Source organism: Glandiceps talaboti, chromosome 7, assembly GCF_964340395.1.
Source record: "Glandiceps talaboti chromosome 7, keGlaTala1.1, whole genome shotgun sequence".
NCBI classification, from domain to species: domain Eukaryota; kingdom Metazoa; phylum Hemichordata; class Enteropneusta; family Spengelidae; genus Glandiceps; species Glandiceps talaboti.
Genome location: NC_135555.1, coordinates 23,607,725 through 23,627,724, shown reverse-complemented (window position 1 = coordinate 23,627,724; position 20,000 = coordinate 23,607,725). Strand labels below are relative to the sequence as shown.

The 20,000-nt window shown below is 38.2% G+C and overlaps 1 protein-coding gene across 1 annotated transcript in view; it reads left to right on the top strand.

The window, feature by feature from the left end:
* Positions 1-9,184, top strand: part of LOC144438115 (von Willebrand factor D and EGF domain-containing protein-like) — a 17,544-nt gene extending 8,360 nt beyond the window's left edge. The window contains exons 9-18 of the mRNA XM_078127144.1: positions 404-651; positions 896-966; positions 1,655-1,730; positions 2,206-2,385; positions 2,620-2,813; positions 4,870-5,389; positions 6,139-6,513; positions 7,804-7,927; positions 8,225-8,304; positions 9,065-9,184. Of these exons, the coding sequence (XP_077983270.1) occupies positions 404-651; positions 896-966; positions 1,655-1,730; positions 2,206-2,385; positions 2,620-2,813; positions 4,870-5,389; positions 6,139-6,513; positions 7,804-7,927; positions 8,225-8,304; positions 9,065-9,184 (1,988 nt within the window). The remainder of the gene's footprint in view (positions 1-403; positions 652-895; positions 967-1,654; positions 1,731-2,205; positions 2,386-2,619; positions 2,814-4,869; positions 5,390-6,138; positions 6,514-7,803; positions 7,928-8,224; positions 8,305-9,064) is intronic.
* Positions 9,185-20,000: the final 10,816 nt, after the last annotated feature.

Sequence of the window (20,000 nt, the reverse complement as noted above, 5' to 3'; positions counted from 1 at the left end):
ACACAATTGTGTTATTTTTTTCTTTCAAATAAATAAAGAGTGAAAAAGCCCAGAGACCTGAGCAAGTCTACATGGTAAGCTGTGAATGATATTTTGCACAGTAGATTCCTGTTTGGTGCAAAATAATGACATGAGATTTGTGAAATTGTGATGTCCACATGCTACCATGCCCAGTTAAGATTTATTAGGATTGAAACTTAGTTGTTAAGAACAGTTGCCTGACAGAGGTAAACGAAATGCTGGTCCTAGAAAATGACTTGTCCCATTTACATGTAATCTGTAATAAGAAAAAACTAATGTGAGAAACTGGAATTGACACTCTTGATAACCTATCCGAGTGAAAACAACAACCCAGGTGTACTTTGTCACTGTAATGATTTATGTTTAACTTGATCATTTGTAGATACTGCAACCAATTCCCTGTCACACTCTCAGATTGCCTTGAGCCAGTGTATTCTTATGATGTATCCAAGTGATTGGAACAACGATAAACAAGTTGCTGAAATCACATTTAGTGTTCTTGCTAGGAGGGATTTTATTGACGACGAGGAGTATACAGCAAACCAGATTATATCATTCGAGACAAAAGATAACTCCATTGGGAAGCAATATCTTGGTATTTGGAATGGATATAAAGTGGACAATGTAACAGTAAGTATGCATTTGATTCAGTGAATCAGGGAATCAAAGCATTATATTCAAGTTGTAGAGTACTAAGGGGGGGGGATACGTGATAAGAAAGTTATGGATATTGTAACTATGCCGCCTAAATGGATCTTCTATTTCACAATAATTAAAATTAGTTAAATATAACACATTATACATCCTACGAGAAAGTGATCAAGCTGAAGATGGACACACCTCCTTCTTTACTTGTTTTTAATTGTTTTTGCAGGTCTATCCCGAAGACTATCCTCACAAACAATGTCGATCAACTGGAGATCCACACTATCAAACGTTTGATGAGTATGTATAAAATTTTTATTTCCTTGTTCAGAATTGGCAGTTTCCTATATTTCTAAACCATGTTTAGTAAAAACCTCAATGGATAGGTACTCAAAATGTTTCATTGGTGTTGAAGATATACGACAATTATAATAGAGTATTTGCTTTCCTAATGTAATACTTTTATAACACATCGTTTTCATACAGCCTTCAGTGATTGGCTTAGGCCATGTCACATGGTATATTTAATATGGACTAATGACCCGCAGTGACCGTAATTTGCATACAGAGGGAAAAATCGATCGTTCTCCCTAGGGCACTGTTACAATAGCGTAAGATTTGTCCTACCTGGCCAGTGATTTTCGTTTACTCTGGAAATAATACGTGCCTTGGAATTCGATCTGTTATAAAAAACTTATTACTTATTACCTGGTCTTATTCGAGCACCAGTAGTCGCCATATAGCCCCATGCACTGAAATGTAGAAAATAATTGCTACATTAAACAGTCCTTAAGGTAATAGCCGTCTACTGGTGTCCTCGTAGCCAAGGAATAAGTGTACAATAGTCTTATTAAATTAAAGTGGAGTGTGGTATAGAAATATATAATATTCAGGCATGCTGAAAAAAGTGATTATATACGTGGGATTGATGCATGATTACCTGTACTATTTATGTATTGCTTATTACTGCCATGTTTCTATGTTACAGACGTTCTTACTTTGACAACTTCAAAACGGGATACTTTATACTGGTCAGAGGAGAAACTGACAAGTATACGTTAGAGGTGGGAAATTAATATATACAATGTGTAATAAGACAGCAAATATTTATATAACAATATAACTTTAAGTCGCGAATTCATTCACGTTTTGACTTTAAAGTTCCAAATGCCCATGGTTTGATTTGAATGTGTATAGGGAATTACAAACTGATAACCTGAAGTGAGAAAAATAGTGAGGGGTATAACCTCTAGATGTATTTGGCATGTCTACGAGTAATGGCCATAATAATTCGAATAGAATACATCATAATTTAGAACATTATTCGAATTTGAGGCTTATATCTATCATAACATTAACTTAACCTGTTGAATTAAACCCTCATCTGTACGTAGGCATTTTCATACTCCATGGCCAGCCCTCAATATTTTCTACTTTTAAAAAGTCACCACATGAAAGGACAGTGGTTTTGATAAAAACTATCAAGAGTATGCCACGTTAATTTTACATTCCATTTCATCTTTGTTCTTTGCACGACAGATACAAACTTTCCTAGATCAATGTGGACGCGGTGCATCCTGTGACTACGCTGTAGCCATCCGAGAAAATAACGACCTTGTTATTATCAACGGCCACAACGTTGCAGCCCCTACAATTGAAGTACCGTCAGGAGAACTTTCTCCGGGTACTGTAATACACGAAGATCGTTCACGATATTATGTAAGTTATACCGTCAAGAAAATGGAAAATGGAAAATATATATGCAACACAAACAAACAAACAAACACACACACACACACGCACGCACGCACGTCGTATTTCAGAGTTTCACGCTTCTGCGATCTTTAGACGACTGTTAACAAGATGAAAAATATGCATTGTACCTTCATTCAGCGTAGAACTTTCTAATTAACTTATTCTATTTTGATATGGTCACGTTTGTTTATTTTGAAGGTTTACACCAATTCTGGAGTGACTCTGGGAGTATATATTTCAAATACACTAGATATATATGTAACCATACCTAGTGACTACTTCGCAAAGACAGAAGCTCTATGTGGTAATGCAAACAATGACCACACTGATGATTTGACACTTCGCAATGGGCAAGCAGCAGTTGACGTTCGCGAATTTTTAGAGTCTTGGAGGTAATAATTGCGAATTTATTTATATGTATCATTTATTTATAGTGTGTATATGTACACACACATACATACATACATACATACATACATACATACATACATACATACATACATATATGAAACTTCAAAAACGAGAAGAAGAAAAACTGTCCATGCCGTATGGTATTGTTACCAGAGGTACCGGGCGCAATCAACGTTACGCGAATTAATTGATTTCACCGTCAACTTTTGTTAAGCCAAGGTTACTTCTCAGAAGTCTAGATCTTAGACTAGCTTTTGGCAGTTTTCATGTGTTCCACCCTAAATCCAATTCAAATCTAGTTATCCAGATCCATGTCAGTCAGAATTCTCGTTCTTCCTTAGCGTTTATTGCGCATGCTCTTTTCTAATAATTGTATATTAGTTTCTATTTTTAAATTCAAATCCTACAATGATTATAGTAAAATGAATAATGAATAATTAAAATCTGAACGCATGCCAAAAGTTCAAGATACTCTTGCACATGTACATGTCTCCGAAGAAACTTAAAACATTGTGAGTAGTTTGTCTCCGTAAACATGATTTCCATTCAAGATTCGACAATATCACGTATTGTTAACATAATACAGGAATTCACTCAATGACTAAAGTAGCTATTAAACTTCAAACTATCAAACTTAATAACTATATTAAACAAACAAAAATGAGATATGTTTATTAGAGTGACATGTAATCACATAATAGTAACAAAACAAGTTGAAACAAGGAATTACTCAGCCCAACGGGCTTGCAAGTCACTACAATCAGTGTTCAATATATACAGGTAACACTGTGGAAAGAAAAACGTGGGTGGGTGGATGGATGGATGGGTGGGTGACTGAGTGAGTGAGTGATCGATTGATTTAGTGAACGAGTGGGTGAATGTGTGGGTGGGGGTGAGTGAGTGAGTGAGTTGCTGTTGTTGTAGATAGACTGGTGGGATGATGGATGAGTGCATTATTTAGTGGATGAGTTTATAAGTGTGTCTGTGTGCCTATGAGTGTCTGTCTGTCTGTCTGTCTGTCTGTCTGTCTGTCTGTCTGTCTGCGTGAATGGGTATGTCAACTTGACTGTTTTTACAACATTTATGATTATGAGTTTGATTTCATAATTTATACATTCGTTCGCGCTCACATTGAGGGGAGAGCAGGAATTGAGAGAGAGAAGTATGAATGACAGATTTAAACTGAATGCCTCCCGTAAGGACAATACCGTGGGTTTTTGGTCTTACACACATTGTTGGAATGAGAAATTCTGGGTTATAGATATTATACATGATGTACCCCATAATCGTGAAATTAATTATATGAAACTATACGAAATTTGAACATATTGACTAATTATCGAAAAGTCATTAATTATGCAAATGTCGCATTAAAAGTAAAAGTAAATACTACATGATCAAGCCTTGATTTACCAAAATATATGAAATTTGAAGCTTTCATTCCAAAATATGGTCTAATTATGAAAAATAAATAATTATGCAAATACCGTATTACTATCAAAACTAAAATAAAACGTGCACTCTATTGTCATCAATGAATACACCACGTTATATAAATTCTGGAGCTTGCATTCTTCCTGTACATCTTAACTGCCGAAAATCAATCATTTATGCATACATTACTCCATAAGGAAGGTCGATATGTAACATCAAAAGTAACGAGAATTTGATCAAATGTGGACAAACTTCCTAGGAGAGGTGCGCATTATTATGGTTGATCTATGTAACAAATTACGTTTGCTTCTTGTTGTTGTTATCATAAAGGATGATGTCACGTTTCACTAGAATTGATGCAGTGTTTTTTTAGATATCGCGTCAACAGACTCACACGCACGCACACACACACACACACACACACACACACACACACACACACACACACAGGCTCACACTCAAGGATAATATAACACTCAAGGGAGGTAAAAAGGTTGAAGTACGTAAAATTAAAATATGTGAAAATAGAGACCATGACATAGAGACATTCTATAAACAAAAAATACGCTCTAAAAACATGACAAACGTTCTCTTTCATATCAGGGTGCAAGATGGAGAAAATCTGTTCACAGATTTCAAGAACTCGTCTATCGGCGAGGATGACGTTTTCTATAGCCAGTCCTGTGTTTGTCCAGATTCTACAGTAGATGACGACAATCTTATTTGTTGTGACTTTACTACACACCTTGAACAGAACCGTATTGGAACTGACAAGACACACATTTATGCTCCTAACTCTCCACACGTAATTGAAAATCCCTGCTTTGCACCGACACCAATACCATCGACTGAAATGAGTGTCGTACATGACTTTCAAAACATACACTCAACAGACAGAAGCATATATGACGACTACAGAGAAGACTATTCTTATGATTTTGAGTACGATCCTAATTTTGAACCAAGTATTCCAGAATGGCCTACACCTAGTGGTATAACTGAAGACGATGCTTTTAAATTCTGTGCCGGTGTAATGATGAATGAATCATTCACTGCTTCATGCCTTGATCTTGTTGATTTAGATCCCTCCCCGTATATTGCAGAATGTATGACAGATATCCAGGTAAGTGTAGTGAGTGGCGACAAATTATAGGCGACGGGGCCGACGGTGGTGGTCACCTGGGGAGGGGAGTCACGGTTTTCTATGTACGTGGTTGGGGAGGGTCATTATTTTTGTCCAAAGACATTTTTGTCAAACATATTCCAATGACAGGGGAGGGGTGGGTCTGTCATTTTCGTGCCAGGGCGTGGGGAGGATCAACCCTTTTAACACAATCACTTGCCCGCTCCCCTAATTAATGTCAGTCCCTTAGTTTTGTGGCGAAACGTTTTCCTATCGATAATACTATCACGGTACACAAATTGTGAGCGACTATCTCGATACGGCTACCTGGTGAAATATGAAAACTATATTCGCCAACGTCACTAAGAAGGTGAATAGACAGTTTTGGAGATAACATGAAACAAAAGCAATTTCATGCACAGCCATTTTTTTGTCGAATAGTTGTACATTGTTGAAATACTGGACATTGCGATTGGCATGATATGTACTTATAACAACCACATACTAAATTGAAACGTTGTGTAGGCAGGTAGATAGATGGATTGGTGTGTGGGTGTGTGCGTAGATAGATGGGTGGGTTGGTGTATAGATGGGTGTGGTTGTGTGGGTAGATAGGTGGATATCTATGTTATATCATGTTATATTATGTTGATATATGCATTATATTCAGCTGATCGACACATACGTAAGCCATTAATGAGAATATCAAATAAACCTGAGTTGCATTTCGTTCTTTTACACTTCTTTAGGTTACAGACGATAAGTCGTTTGTTGCTGCAGCTGTGGAAAGTCTTGCATTTTCCTGCGTTGACATGGCAACAAGGAACACTTCTCTTTATGAGGAAGATGAGAATGGTGATTTAGTACCCCCATCTGATGTAGTCTCTGTTATCTGCCCCAGTCAGTGTAGTTTCAAAGGTGATTGTGTCGATAACCAGTGTCACTGTTACCATGGTTACATCGGCAGTGATTGCTCTGTCAACGCCAATCAACCACCACAGGCTAGCTGCTTGAGACACCAGGGTCTTTGTGACGCCAGAGTTAAACCGTGCGAAACAGTTTTTGTGATTGGGAGCAATTTTTTGGGTTCAAGCAATCTGACGTGTCAAATACAAACTACTGAGGTAATTATTAGCATGTGAACTACTATAGGTAACTTTACATGTAAGTTTGTATAGATTTTATAATTACACTAATGTTTTTAAATTCCATATACAATTCAGTTCAAGTCTTAAACTGTCGCATTCCATTCTAAAACCCTATAGGTGTGGTCAATACGTTACAGTAAGGAACAGTTAACCCGTTTGATCCCTAAGATCCATCGAAGCATTCTCCGTCACAAGTGACGTGATCATAATAAACAGTGGCTTCTAACACAGTGTGAACAAGACCGACAGTTCGCAGTCGGAAGTTCTCGGAGTATCACATTATGCCAATGGCATGTATATTGTTCAAAATTTCAATACTCAGTAAACCCTTAATTTGGAAAAGGGGTGTGGGGGGGGGGGATTGACTTTGTAGATCTGTATGTCAGTATCTCCTTCATTATGGTTGTCTTCGAGTTTGTGCAGTAGTTCAGATCTGTGTATATCTAACTAAAATGTATTTCACTCGTAATAGGTCCCCCGTGCTTGTAGCATTGTAACACGTTGGGAACATTATAAAGATAATAAATATTATTATTTTCATATTTTCAGTTTAAACAATTTATTTTTTGTAAAGTATAGAAATTAAAATTTCTATACTTTTGATATTGATGGCGCTAACACAATATAACACATACTGTACTTTTAATGTAGATGAGAGGAAATGACAGTTTGTATATGCCGAAGCAGTGTTGCTAAGTTTTGCAGAAGTGGCTTGCCTTGTACCATCACCAGGACTCGTAATATATGCACCGAAAATAGACGAGACATCCTTAGACCTACCAGTGGAATACACCATTGTATCCGTTAGCAACGATGGTATTATATTCAGCGATGAGCTGTTGTTTACTGTTTACGACTCTGTCTGTGTACAATGTAATTCAACTGGGAATTGTGTGAAAAAGGTAATTTTTGTATGGACAAAATTAAATGGCGTCCCATTTAACATTATGGTGTTTATTCCATTCGCCTTTGAAGATAATAATCATGTCCCTTATTTATAAAATTTATAATGGTTTATCCCACTTGCTGTGGCAGATTTCACATCCGTTAAATCGCAAGTCTGTCTAGCTCTCTATAGTCAGTCCATCCCTCCCTCCCCCCCCTCCGGATCCCTCTCTCCCTCCCCCCCTCTCTCTCTCTTCCCCCCCTCTCTCTCTCTCTCTCTCTCTCTCTCTCTCTCTCTCTCTCTCTCTCTCTCTCTCTCTCTCTCTCTCTCTCTCTCTCTCTCTCTCAGTTTAAGTATATGTATTTGTATATTGTTTTCAGAATGACTCGTGTCTAATTGATGGTTACTGTGTTCAGAGTAATGCCATTAATCCTGACAATCCACAATTGATGTGTGATGATAACAGAGATGAATACAATTGGACTTTGATTCCATTAGATACAAGTAAGTAATAACAACTACGAGGTATTTCTAGATCTTGAGGATTCCATTCGTTGATGGCGCTGTCTGTTGCAACCACTTGCACCCTTAAGCTGATATAAAACCAGCTGATAATTCTGTTTAATGTGACAAAATATTGAAAGATGGAAGAGCAAAAGAAGCACAAACATTGATATGTGTGTTCATTTCGTTCTTAACTGAATATAGGTACATTCCAGTTATGTAGACATTGGTTTTTAATTACAGCATAATATCTTTTTTCATCTTTTTTTTTGTTTCAAATTGTTTACTACTGCATAGCTTCTATCCCTACTCCAATCACATCGGGTATTACAACAACGGTTACAGTAACTCCAGAAGATTCAGGCTTAAGACATATGGTAAGTGTTTACTCTATCTGTTGCCTTACAAACCCATGTAACTAAAGATATGGACTACAAAACCAATATGAACGATAATACTACACTGCTGATATGTTCATGAAGTATCTATTTGCAATGACAACGTTTACTCATATTGTAACATTTTGTTTTTAAATTACAGTATGTGTCCATCATCGGAATTGTTTTGGCGCTCTTTGTATTTGCCTTTATCTTTGGTAAGTAAAATACATTTTGAGACAGACAGACAGACAGACAGACAGACAGACAGGCAGGCAGGCATACAGAGAAACAGACAGAGAGACAGACAGAAAGACAGACAGACAGACAGACAGAGACATAGAGCACAGACCCAAACCTGACTTCATATCTCGTGGCAGACTATTATACATCAATTTGCGTATACACATCCCAATAATTTATTGCCAGTTAAAATATAATTCCTGATTCAAGTCAGGTTTAATGCCTACCCATCATGCAATGCACATACGATGCTCACCCTCGAACATTTTCATTATAAAGGTACGTAACTTTAGATGAAAACAGAGTATAGTCACTATTAATGATGTACTACTATGCACTGCTTTGTCTTTATTTTAGGAGTGGTTTTATTGAGAAGGGAAAAGAAAAAGCAATATGATGTAAGTATAAATGTTTTCATTCTACGTTTTGAGGATAAACTGTAATTTTGGTATAATTTTGGTTGTAAATAATTAATCGTGAGAGCTGTCCTGTAATTGTGTTGTTTTTTTCTTTCTAGGCAAAACGTGCACAAGGTCACAACTTAGAACTGAGTGTGACGTCATACACGAATAATTACTGCGACAATGTAGTTGCTGCTTATGGAAACGAGGCCGAAGATGAAAGATATACGTATTAAAGAAGATACCATTAGGACAGTACAATATAGTTACTTTGGAAAGTCTACCGACTCGTAGTGACAAAACACCAGGATACTTGTATTTTCCCTTGAACAAACAAATATATTCAGAATATTCAAATATATTATTTCATCTATTATATAGCCAGAAGATAATTCAGATTTCGTATACACACAGGGACAGTCACATTGTACAGACTTTGTATACACACAGGGACAGTCACATTGTACATACTTTGTATACACATACAGAGACATTCACATTGTACAGACTTTGTATACACACACAGGGACAGTCACATTGTACAGACTCTGTATATACATATACAGGGACATTCACACTGTACAGACTTTGTATACACACACAGGGACAGTCACATTGTACAGACTTTGTATACACATACAGAGACATTCACATTGTACAGACTTTGTATACACACACAGGGACAGTCACACTGTACAGACTTTGTATACACACACAGGGACAGTCACATTGTACAGACTTTGTATACACACAGGGACAGTCACATTGTACAGACTTTGTATACATACACAGGGACAGTCACATTGTACAGACTTTGTATACATACACAGGGACAGTCACATTGTACAGACTCTGTATATACATATACAGGGACATTCACACTGTACAGACTTTGTATACACACACAGGGACAGTCACATTGTACAGACTTTGTATACACATACAGAGACATTCACATTGTACAGACTTTGTATACACACACAGGGACAGTCACACTGTACAGACTTTGTATACACACACAGGGACAGTCACATTGTACAGACTTTGTATACACACAGGGACAGTCACATTGTACAGACTTTGTATACATACACAGGGACAGTCACATTGTACAGACTTTGTATACATACACAGGGACAGTCACATTGTACAGACTTTGTATACACACAGGGACAGTCACATTGTACAGACTTTGTATACACACACAGGGACATTCACACTGTACAGACTTTGTATACACACAGGGACAGTCACACTGTACAGACTTTGTATACACACACAGGGACAGTCACACTGTACAGACATTGTATACACACAGGGACAGTCACATTGTACAGACTTTGTATACACACACAGGGACAGTCACATTGTACAGACTTTGTATACATATACACAGGGACAGTCACGTTGTACAGACTTTGTATACACACACAGGGACAGTCACATTGTACAGACTTTGTATACACACAGGGACAGTCACATTGTACAGACTTTGTATATACACAAACAGGGACAGTCACATTGTACAGACTTTGTATACACACAGGGACAGTCACACTGTACAGACTTTGTATACACACACAGGGACAGTCACATTGTACAGACTTTGTATACACACACAGGGACATTCACACTGTACAGACTTTGTATACACACACAGGGACAGTCACATTGTACAGACTTTGTATACACACAGGGACATTCACACTGTATAGACTTTGTATACACATACAGAGACATTCACATTGTACAGACTTTGTATACACACACAGGGACAGTCACATTGTACAGACTTTGTATACACACACAGGGACATTCACATTGTACAGACTTTGTATACACATACAGGGACATTCACATTGTACAGACTTTGTATACACACACAGGGACAGTCACATTGTACAGACTTTGTATATACATATACAGGGACAGTCACATTGTACAGACTTTGTATATACATACAGGGACAGTCACATTGTACAGACTTTGTATACACATACAGGGACAGTCACATTGTACAGACTTTGTATACACATACAGGGACAGTCACATTGTACAGACTTTGTATACACATACAGGGACAGTCACATTGTACAGACTTTGTATATACACAAACAGGGACAGTCACATTGTACAGACTTTGTATACACATACAGAGACATTCACACTGTACAGACTTTGTATACACACACAGGGACAGTCACATTGTACAGACTTTGTATACATACACAGGGACAGTCACATTGTACAGACTTTGTATACACATACAGAGACATTCACATTGTACAGACTTTGTATACACACACAGGGACAGTCACACTGTACAGACTTTGTATACACACACAGGGACAGTCACACTGTACAGACTTTGTATACACATACAGAGACATTCACACTGTACAGACTTTATATACACACAGGGACAGTCACACTGTACAGACTTTGTATACACACACAGGGACAGTCACATTGTACAGACTTTGTATACATACACAGGGACAGTCACATTGTACAGACTTTGTATACACACACAGGGACAGTCACATTGTACAGACTTTGTATACACATACAGAGACATTCACACTGTACAGACTTTGTATACACATACAGAGACATTCACACTGTACAGACTTTGTATACACACACAGGGACATTCACATTGTACAGACTTTGTATACATACACAGGGACAGTCACATTGTACAGACTTTGTATACACACACAGGGACAGTCACATTGTACAGACTTTGTATACACATACAGGGACAGTCACATTGTACAGACTTTGTATACACACACAGGGACATTCACACTGTACAGACTTTGTATACACACACAGAGACATTCACACTGTACAGACTTTGTATACACACACAGGGACATTCACACTGTACAGACTTTGTATACACATACAGAGACATTCACACTGTACAGACTTTGTATACACACACAAGGACAGTCACACTGTACAGACTTTGTATACACACACATGGACAGTCACATTGTACAGACTTTGTATACACATACAGAGGCAGTCACATTGTACAGACTTCGTATACACACACAGGGACAGTCACATTGTACAGACTTTGTATACATACACAGGGACAGTCACGTTGTACAGACTTTGTATACACACACAGGGACAGTCACATTGTACAGACTTTGTATACACATACAGAGACATTCACATTGTACAGACTTTGTATACACACACAGGGACAGTCACACTGTACAGACTTTGTATACACACACAGGGACAGTCACATTGTACAGACTTTGTATACACACAGGGACAGTCACATTGTACAGACTTTGTATACACATACAGAGACATTCACATTGTACAGACTTTGTATACACACACAGGGACAGTCACACTGTACAGACTTTGTATACACACACAGGGACAGTCACATTGTACAGACTTTGTATACACACAGGGACAGTCACATTGTACAGACTTTGTATACATACACAGGGACAGTCACATTGTACAGACTTTGTATACATACACAGGGACAGTCACATTGTACAGACTTTGTATACACACAGGGACAGTCACATTGTACAGACTTTGTATACACACACAGGGACATTCACACTGTACAGACTTTGTATACACACACAGGGACAGTCACACTGTACAGACTTTGTATACACACACAGGGACAGTCACACTGTACAGACATTGTATACACACAGGGACAGTCACATTGTACAGACTTTGTATACACACAGGGACAGTCACATTGTACAGACTTTGTATACATATACACAGGGACAGTCACGTTGTACAGACTTTGTATACACACACAGGGACAGTCACATTGTACAGACTTTGTATACACACAGGGACAGTCACATTGTACAGACTTTGTATATACACAAACAGGGACAGTCACATTGTACAGACTTTGTATACACACACAGGGACAGTCACACTGTACAGACTTTGTATACACACACAGGGACAGTCACATTGTACAGACTTTGTATACACACACAGGGACATTCACACTGTACAGACTTTGTATACACACACAGGGACATCAGTCACATTGTACAGACTTTGTATACACACATGGACATTCACACTGTATAGACTTTGTATACACATACAGAGACATTCACATTGTACAGACTTTGTATACACACACAGGGACAGTCACATTGTACAGACTTTGTATACACACACAGGGACATTCACATTGTACAGACTTTGTATACACATACAGGGACATTCACATTGTACAGACTTTGTATACACACACAGGGACATGTCACATTGTACAGACTTTGTATATACATATACAGGGACAGTCACATTGTACAGACTTTGTATATACATACAGGGACAGTCACATTGTACAGACTTTGTATACACATACAGGGACAGTCACATTGTACAGACTTTGTATACACATACAGGGACAGTCACATTGTACAGACTTTGTATACACATACAGGGACAGTCACATTGTACAGACTTTGTATATACACAAACAGGGACAGTCACATTGTACACACTTTGTATACACATACAGAGACATTCACACTGTACAGACTTTGTATACACACACAGGGACAGTCACATTGTACAGACTTTGTATACATACACAGGGACAGTCACATTGTACAGACTTTGTATACACATACAGAGACATTCACATTGTACAGACTTTGTATACACACACAGGGACAGTCACACTGTACAGACTTTGTATACACACACAGGGACAGTCACACTGTACAGACTTTGTATACACATACAGAGACATTCACACTGTACAGACTTTATATACACACAGGGACAGTCACACTGTACAGACTTTGTATACACACACAGGGACAGTCACATTGTACAGACTTTGTATACATACACAGGGACAGTCACATTGTACAGACTTTGTATACACACACAGGGACAGTCACATTGTACAGACTTTGTATACACATACAGAGACATTCACACTGTACAGACTTTGTATACACATACAGAGACATTCACACTGTACAGACTTTGTATACACACACAGGGACATTCACATTGTACAGACTTTGTATACATACACAGGGACAGTCACATTGTACAGACTTTGTATACACACACAGGGACAGTCACATTGTACAGACTTTGTATACACATACAGGGACAGTCACATTGTACAGACTTTGTATACACACACAGGGACATTCACACTGTACAGACTTTGTATACACACACAGGGACATTCACACTGTACAGACTTTGTATACACATACAGAGACATTCACACTGTACAGACTTTGTATACACACACAAGGACAGTCACACTGTACAGACTTTGTATACACACACAGGGACAGTCACATTGTACAGACTTTGTATACACATACAGAGACAGTCACATTGTACAGACTTCGTATACACACACAGGGACAGTCACATTGTACAGACTTTGTATACATACACAGGGACAGTCACGTTGTACAGACTTTGTATACACACACAGGGACAGTCACATTGTACAGACTTTGTATACACATACAGAGACATTCACATTGTACAGACTTTGTATACACACACAGGGACAGTCACACTGTACAGACTTTGTATACACACACAGGGACAGTCACATTGTACAGACTTTGTATACACACAGGGACAGTCACATTGTACAGACTTTGTATACACACAGGGACAGTCACATTGTACAGACTTTGTATACATATACACAGGGACAGTCACGTTGTACAGACTTTGTATACACACAGGGACAGTCACATTGTACAGACTTTGTATACACACAGGGACAGTCACATTGTACAGACTTTGTATACACACAGGGACAGTCACATTGTACAGACTTTGTATATACATATACAGGGACAGTCACATTGTACAGACTTTGTATATACATACAGGGACAGTCACATTGTACAGACTTTGTATACACATACAGGGACAGTCACATTGTACAGACTTTGTATACACATACAGGGACAGTCACATTGTACAGACTTTGTATACACATACAGGGACAGTCACATTGTACAGACTTTGTATATACACAAACAGGGACAGTCACATTGTACAGACTTTGTATACACATACAGAGACATTCACACTGTACAGACTTTGTATACACACACAGGGACAGTCACATTGTACAGACTTTGTATACATACACAGGGACAGTCACATTGTACAGACTTTGTATACACACACAGGGACAGTCACATTGTACAGACTTTGTATACACATACAGAGACATTCACATTGTACAGACTTTGTATACACACACAGGGACAGTCACACTGTACAGACTTTGTATACACACACAGGGACAGTCACATTGTACAGACTTTGTATACACACAGGGACAGTCACATTGTACAGACTTTGTATACACACAGGGACAGTCACATTGTACAGACTTTGTATACATATACACAGGGACAGTCACGTTGTACAGACTTTGTATACACACAGGGACAGTCACATTGTACAGACTTTGTATACACACAGGGACAGTCACATTGTACAGACTTTGTATACACACAGGGACAGTCACATTGTACAGACTTTGTATATACATACACAGGGACAGTCACATTGTACAGACTTTGTATACACATACAGGGACAGTCACATTGTACAGACTTTGTATACACATACAGGGACAGTCACATTGTACAGACTTTGTATACACACACAGGGACATTCACACTGTACAGACTTTGTATACACACACAGAGACATTCACACTGTACAGACTTTGTATACACACACAGGGACATTCACACTGTACAGACTTTGTATACACATACAGAGACATTCACACTGTACAGACTTTGTATACACACACAAGGACAGTCACACTGTACAGACTTTGTATACACACACAGGGACAGTCACATTGTACAGACTTTGTATACACATACAGAGACAGTCACATTGTACAGACTTCGTATACACACACAGGGACAGTCACATTGTACAGACTTTGTATACATACACAGGGACAGTCACGTTGTACAGACTTTGTATACACACACAGGGACAGTCACATTGTACAGACTTTGTATACACATACAGAGACATTCACATTGTACAGACTTTGTATACACACACAGGGACAGTCACACTGTACAGACTTTGTATACACACACAGGGACAGTCACATTGTACAGACTTTGTATACACACAGGGACAGTCACATTGTACAGACTTTGTATACACACAGGGACAGTCACATTGTACAGACTTTGTATACATATACACAGGGACAGTCACGTTGTACAGACTTTGTATACACACAGGGACAGTCACATTGTACAGACTTTGTATACACACAGGGACAGTCACATTGTACAGACTTTGTATACACACAGGGACAGTCACATTGTACAGACTTTGTATATACATATACAGGGACAGTCACATTGTACAGACTTTGTATATACATACAGGGACAGTCACATTGTACAGACTTTGTATACACATACAGGGACAGTCACATTGTACAGACTTTGTATACACATACAGGGACAGTCACATTGTACAGACTTTGTATACACATACAGGGACAGTCACATTGTACAGACTTTGTATATACACAAACAGGGACAGTCACATTGTACAGACTTTGTATACACATACAGAGACATTCACACTGTACAGACTTTGTATACACACACAGGGACAGTCACATTGTACAGACTTTGTATACATACACAGGGACAGTCACATTGTACAGACTTTGTATACACACACAGGGACAGTCACATTGTACAGACTTTGTATACACATACAGAGACATTCACACTGTACAGACTTTGTATACACATACAGAGACATTCACACTGTACAGACTTTGTATACACACACAGGGACAGTCACATTGTACAGACTTTGTATACACACACAGGGACAGTCACATTGTACAGACTTTGTATACACATACAGGGACAGTCACATTGTACAGACTTTGTATACACACACAGGGACAGTCACATTGTACAGACTTTGTATACACATACAGGGACAGTCACATTGTACAGACTTTGTATACACATACAGGGACAGTCACATTGTACAGACTTTGTATACACACACAGGGACAGTCACATTGTACAGACTTTGTATACACACAGGGACAGTCACACTGTACAGACTTTGTATACATACACAGGGACAGTCACACTGTACAGACTTTGTATACACATACAGGGACAGTCACATTGTACAGACTTTGTATACACACAGGGACAGTCACACTGTACAGACTTTGTATACATACACAGGGACAGTCACACTGTACAGACTTTGTATACACATACAGGGACAGTCACATTGTACAGACTTTGTATACACACAGGGACAGTCACATTGTACAGACTTTGTATACATACACAGGGACAGTCACATTGTACAGACTTTGTATACATACACAGGGACAGTCACATTGTACAGACTTTGTATACACACAGGGACAGTCACACTGTACAGACTTTGTATACATACACAGGGACAGTCACACTGTACAGACTTTGTATACACACACAGGGACAGTCACATTGTACAGACTTTGTATACACACACAGGGACAGTCACATTGTACAGACTTTGTATACATACACAGGGACAGTCACATTGTACAGACTTTGGCTAACCTAATACATGTACACAGAAAGATAATAGAAAGAAAAACTGGGTGAATAAAACGCAAACAAAACCAGAACATGAATATCAACCGTAAACAAGCTTATGCGTAAATAAAGATTCGCTTATTACAAGTTATTCTAAAGTCAGAAATCTTATGCAGTTTGCGTTTCGAGCCGAATAGAACGAATTCTGTTTTCCCTAGATGGAATGAAGCTTATTGTCAATCAGCAATTTGTTACATGATTCAAGTTCTTTGCTTAACACTGAGGCAATGTGATTAACATCCTTATGTGGCACTAATATGGAGTTTACATTTCATTGACATTTCCATGTCATCCACATAGCACAGACACAGCAGTGGCCCCAGAATAATTCCTTGAGAAACACCACAGTGAATATCCATGGAATCTGAATTCGTTTCATTTACATCAACTAATTGTTTTCTGTAAATGGGATTAGACTGGAAGTTCTGGAACCATTGCACCGAATCCATGAATGAAAGTCCTGCGATTACGTAATTTACAGACACACACACACACACACACACATAATTGTTCTACCACATGTTTGATTAAATATTTATTAACACTATCAGGTTCAATATTCTAATATTGCTATATTCCTTCATAATTTATATTTTACTAATTATGACAAGATTATTGTGGAGTGTATGTCCTCAGTATACCTCACACCATTGATGAGTTCAATACATTCGTTGTAACGATATTATTCTGAAAAATGATCACAGATAATCAGATCATAATAATGTTAATAATGTAGGTTTTTACATCTCACCCAGTCTGGGTGCTCAGAGCGCTTTACAATTATTACCTCTGGCTCGGATCTATAGCGACACAACGGCCCTTTATACTTAAATCCCTGTGGAGCTTACAATCCATTGAAGCCATTATAAGCGCATAGGATTAAAGCATTCACATTGCAACCTCTATCCTACCAGGTCCTCAGTTATATAGCTGGGTTGACTGAGGCACAGTCATGGTTCAAATCTTGCCCAAGGAAATAGCCCGAGATACAGGTGTAGACATCTGACCTGACCTGACCTGACCTGACCTGACCCTAGATGGGGACAACATGTGATTGGTTACGTTTATCAATTAATTCCAAAAGAATAATTTCATATCTTTTCATATTTAGTGAGGAAATCATTTCTCATTTCAAAATTGTCTAAATATTACTATTTTGGAAATACGAACCAATGTTTTTATCTTGAATCACGGATTTAATTATGTTCCCAGGGGTACCTCAAATGCAGTAAAATGCATTTGATTTTCACGCGACCAGAGGCTCCCACGTGACGTCAGTTAACTGTTCCAAGGCTATCCGGGCATTCATAATCGAAAGCATCCCTGGTCAGAATCATGACGTTTTGTGACGTAGGGTTGATTGACAATCGGCTGTGCTAGGGCTTCCCCACGTGACATATCACCTATCAGCATCGACTCATTTGAAGGTATCGATACATCACTAGAAGGTATTGGTACATCATTTGAAGGTATTGGTACATTATTTGAGGGTATTAGTACATCATTTGTGGGTATTTTTACATCATTTGAGGGTATTGGTACATCATTTGACGAGATAACTTTTGGCCTTGATTAAGCGCCATGACAATACATGTATTAGTCTAAGATTGTTGTTAGCTTACTAACCATCGAATGCGACTTTTAGCGACAAAATTCAAATAATCCATACACTCGAATTTTATGGTATATTACATGTTACAACATGACGAGCTTTCACCGAGATAAACAAACTGATCAGGAGTCGCGCGAACCTACATCAGAAGGACCCAGTGTTGTTTTTGTATCGATGTATGTCAGTTTGATAGTATGATAAGGAGTAGAGTTTCCATCACCTTTAAAGTCAGTTTAATTGTCCACCAATGATAAAAACTACATTCTGGTCATGCCGTGTTTCTGCTGTATTCATATACCTTATTGTCCACCACTGATAAAAACGACATTCTGGTCATGCCATGTTTCTGCTGTATTCATACACCTAATTTTAACGTTTCAAAATTTCAGACATAGACGTGTTCATACATGCAAACTATTGATCCTCGCGATGCACAAATGTGTAAAGGATATACAAAAACGTCGCGCAGCTCCTCTAGATCTGCTGATGACTATGATATTATACACTCGAATTCATGTACAAATCTTGATAATTAAGGCTTAAAATTACACGTAACTTAGCAAATACAGAAAACTATAAGTAATGACGTATACTTTGACTGTTTCGGTAAACATACTGTGCGACATTATAAGAAATTGTAATTAATAGGTTCAGCTTTCACATGATCTTTTGTCGCATCAAACTTTCAAGCCTGTGAAGTTATCAACATATTATTCATATTCGTATTCCTTTCAAAGTTGACCTTTA